Genomic DNA, 1,873 nt, shown 5'->3' with positions numbered 1-1,873 from the left:
TCTTTTCTCCATTTATCATGATGTTATTATTATTTTTTGTGTGAAAAATATGACTTTTATTTTACTAAATATCAAACATTGATTCTTATTAACAGGAAGGAAGATAATACCACATTCTCTTCAGAATTTAAGACTTTTATTTTCTTGTCCAATATAAAGTATTATAGTCTAGATTAGTATTTTTTTTAATTACCAATTTCAAGAGTCTCTCATTCTACTTCTTTATCCTTTTCTAGATTTTTCGTGTTTCTGAAAATGCACAATATATCATTTGGGATGACATTTGGATATAACAGAGTCACATCATGGAGAGAGGGGTTTGTTTCTCTCCCACGTAAAAGGTGGCCAGGGATAGGCAATGACCATGCTCTCTGGCTGAGCAGCAGTTTGGAATGATAGTCACACTCTCAGGACACACTATGCTTTGTTGGACAGGATCTGACACCAGGCTCACTGAACACTGTGGGATACAGAGTAAACGCAGCTTGGCAGCCCAGCAGCATCAGGCTTGTTTTCAGCTCGCGGAGCTGCTATTCTGGTCTCCCAACACTCACACCTTGTGTCGGAAGCTGACTCTATGGCAGCTACCAACAGAAGTGCATTGCAATTTGTGACGCCTGTAGTTGAACACTGATGCACTTAGTTCAGTAACTCATCCAAATGTAAAGGATTCACTAGAGAAGTGTCTCTAATTATTTAAACTGGCGTTTGTTTTGTTTTTTAATTCATTCATTCTGGTCCTAATATTACGTAACTGCTATATTAACTTACGCTATATTTGGGAAATGCCAACAGAAATAACAAAATAGATGAACAACTAGAAGCTACAGAGCCAAACATTTGACTTAAAAACTAAGTAAGTTCATGATTAGATATGAGAAACATTTCATCTCGGAGTAGATTCTAAGGCAGCATCCTGAGTTTCCATAAAAACAAAATCTTCTGTATCAAAAGAAGGGATCTCAATAAGAGGATCCGAGTCCTCTATTTCCAAGTGCAGTGATTTTCCCTGTTCATAACTCAAGTCTGAGTTGTCTTTCATTTGAATCTCTTGCTCCTTCAACTCCAAAGGTTTATTTGAGGCTAGAGCGACAACTTCTTCATCTTCATTATCATGTTGTTGTTGTTGTTAAGTGCCGTCGAGTCAGTTCCGACCCATAGCGACCCTGTACAGGGTTTCCGAGGGTGTAAATCTTTACGGGAGTAGAAAGCCTCATCTTTGTAGAAAGCTACAAATCACGTTGGGTCTACTGGAGGAATCAGTATCATTGATTGGCAGCCACTTCACGCCACCTATGGTTTCTTCTCCTTTCTTTTCTGTCAGAAGAGTTTTTGTCATGCTGAGTTTTTTCATTGTATGACATCTGTATTTTAGCACTGTTTTATTGTTGCCTTCTGCATCCCCATGTTCCTCTACATCTTCTTCAAATATAACACAGGTCCCCAGAGTGTCGTCATATTCCCCAGCACAGACATAGTTGTCCACTTGCATAGTAGGCCGCTTAGTGTCAATGCCCAAAATCTTGCATTTATTTTCACATTTTGAGAGAAAGTCTGAATCAATAATTCCTGACAATTCCACCAGAACCAACTGCTCTTTTTCTTCTTCCCACTCTTTGTACCTCTGATCCTCAGTCTCTGCCATGATCCCACAGCTTCTGTGCCTCCCACTCTATCCTGCCCTCTCACTGCCTCCATCTTGAGTACTTCATGATGTTATTTTTTGGGGCCAGTTGTGAGCATTTTCCTTTTCTTTACATTGAGGTGTAATCAGAACTGAAGGCTATAGTCTTTGATCTTCATCAGCAAGTACACCAAGTGCTCTTCAGGTCCAAAATAGTAAAGTTGTGTCAACTGCATATTTATTGCTGTA

The 1,873-nt window shown here is 39.2% G+C and overlaps 1 protein-coding gene across 1 annotated transcript; it reads right to left on the bottom strand.

The window, feature by feature from the left end:
- Positions 1-886: 886 nt before the first annotated feature.
- Positions 887-1,645, bottom strand: LOC102832636 (general transcription factor 3C polypeptide 6-like). The gene is made up of 2 exons (XM_006864785.1): positions 1,224-1,645; positions 887-1,118 (listed from the first exon to the last, which is right to left on the bottom strand). Exons 1-2 carry the CDS (start codon positions 1,643-1,645, stop codon positions 887-889), a joined length of 654 nt encoding a protein of 217 aa, XP_006864847.1.
- Positions 1,646-1,873: the final 228 nt, after the last annotated feature.

The sequence above is a fragment of the Chrysochloris asiatica genome, unplaced genomic scaffold, assembly GCF_000296735.1.
Source record: "Chrysochloris asiatica unplaced genomic scaffold, ChrAsi1.0 scaffold00070, whole genome shotgun sequence".
NCBI classification, from domain to species: Eukaryota; Metazoa; Chordata; class Mammalia; order Afrosoricida; family Chrysochloridae; genus Chrysochloris; species Chrysochloris asiatica.
The sequence above is the reverse complement of the archived record's forward strand: the minus strand, read 5'-3'. Positions and strand labels throughout refer to the sequence as shown.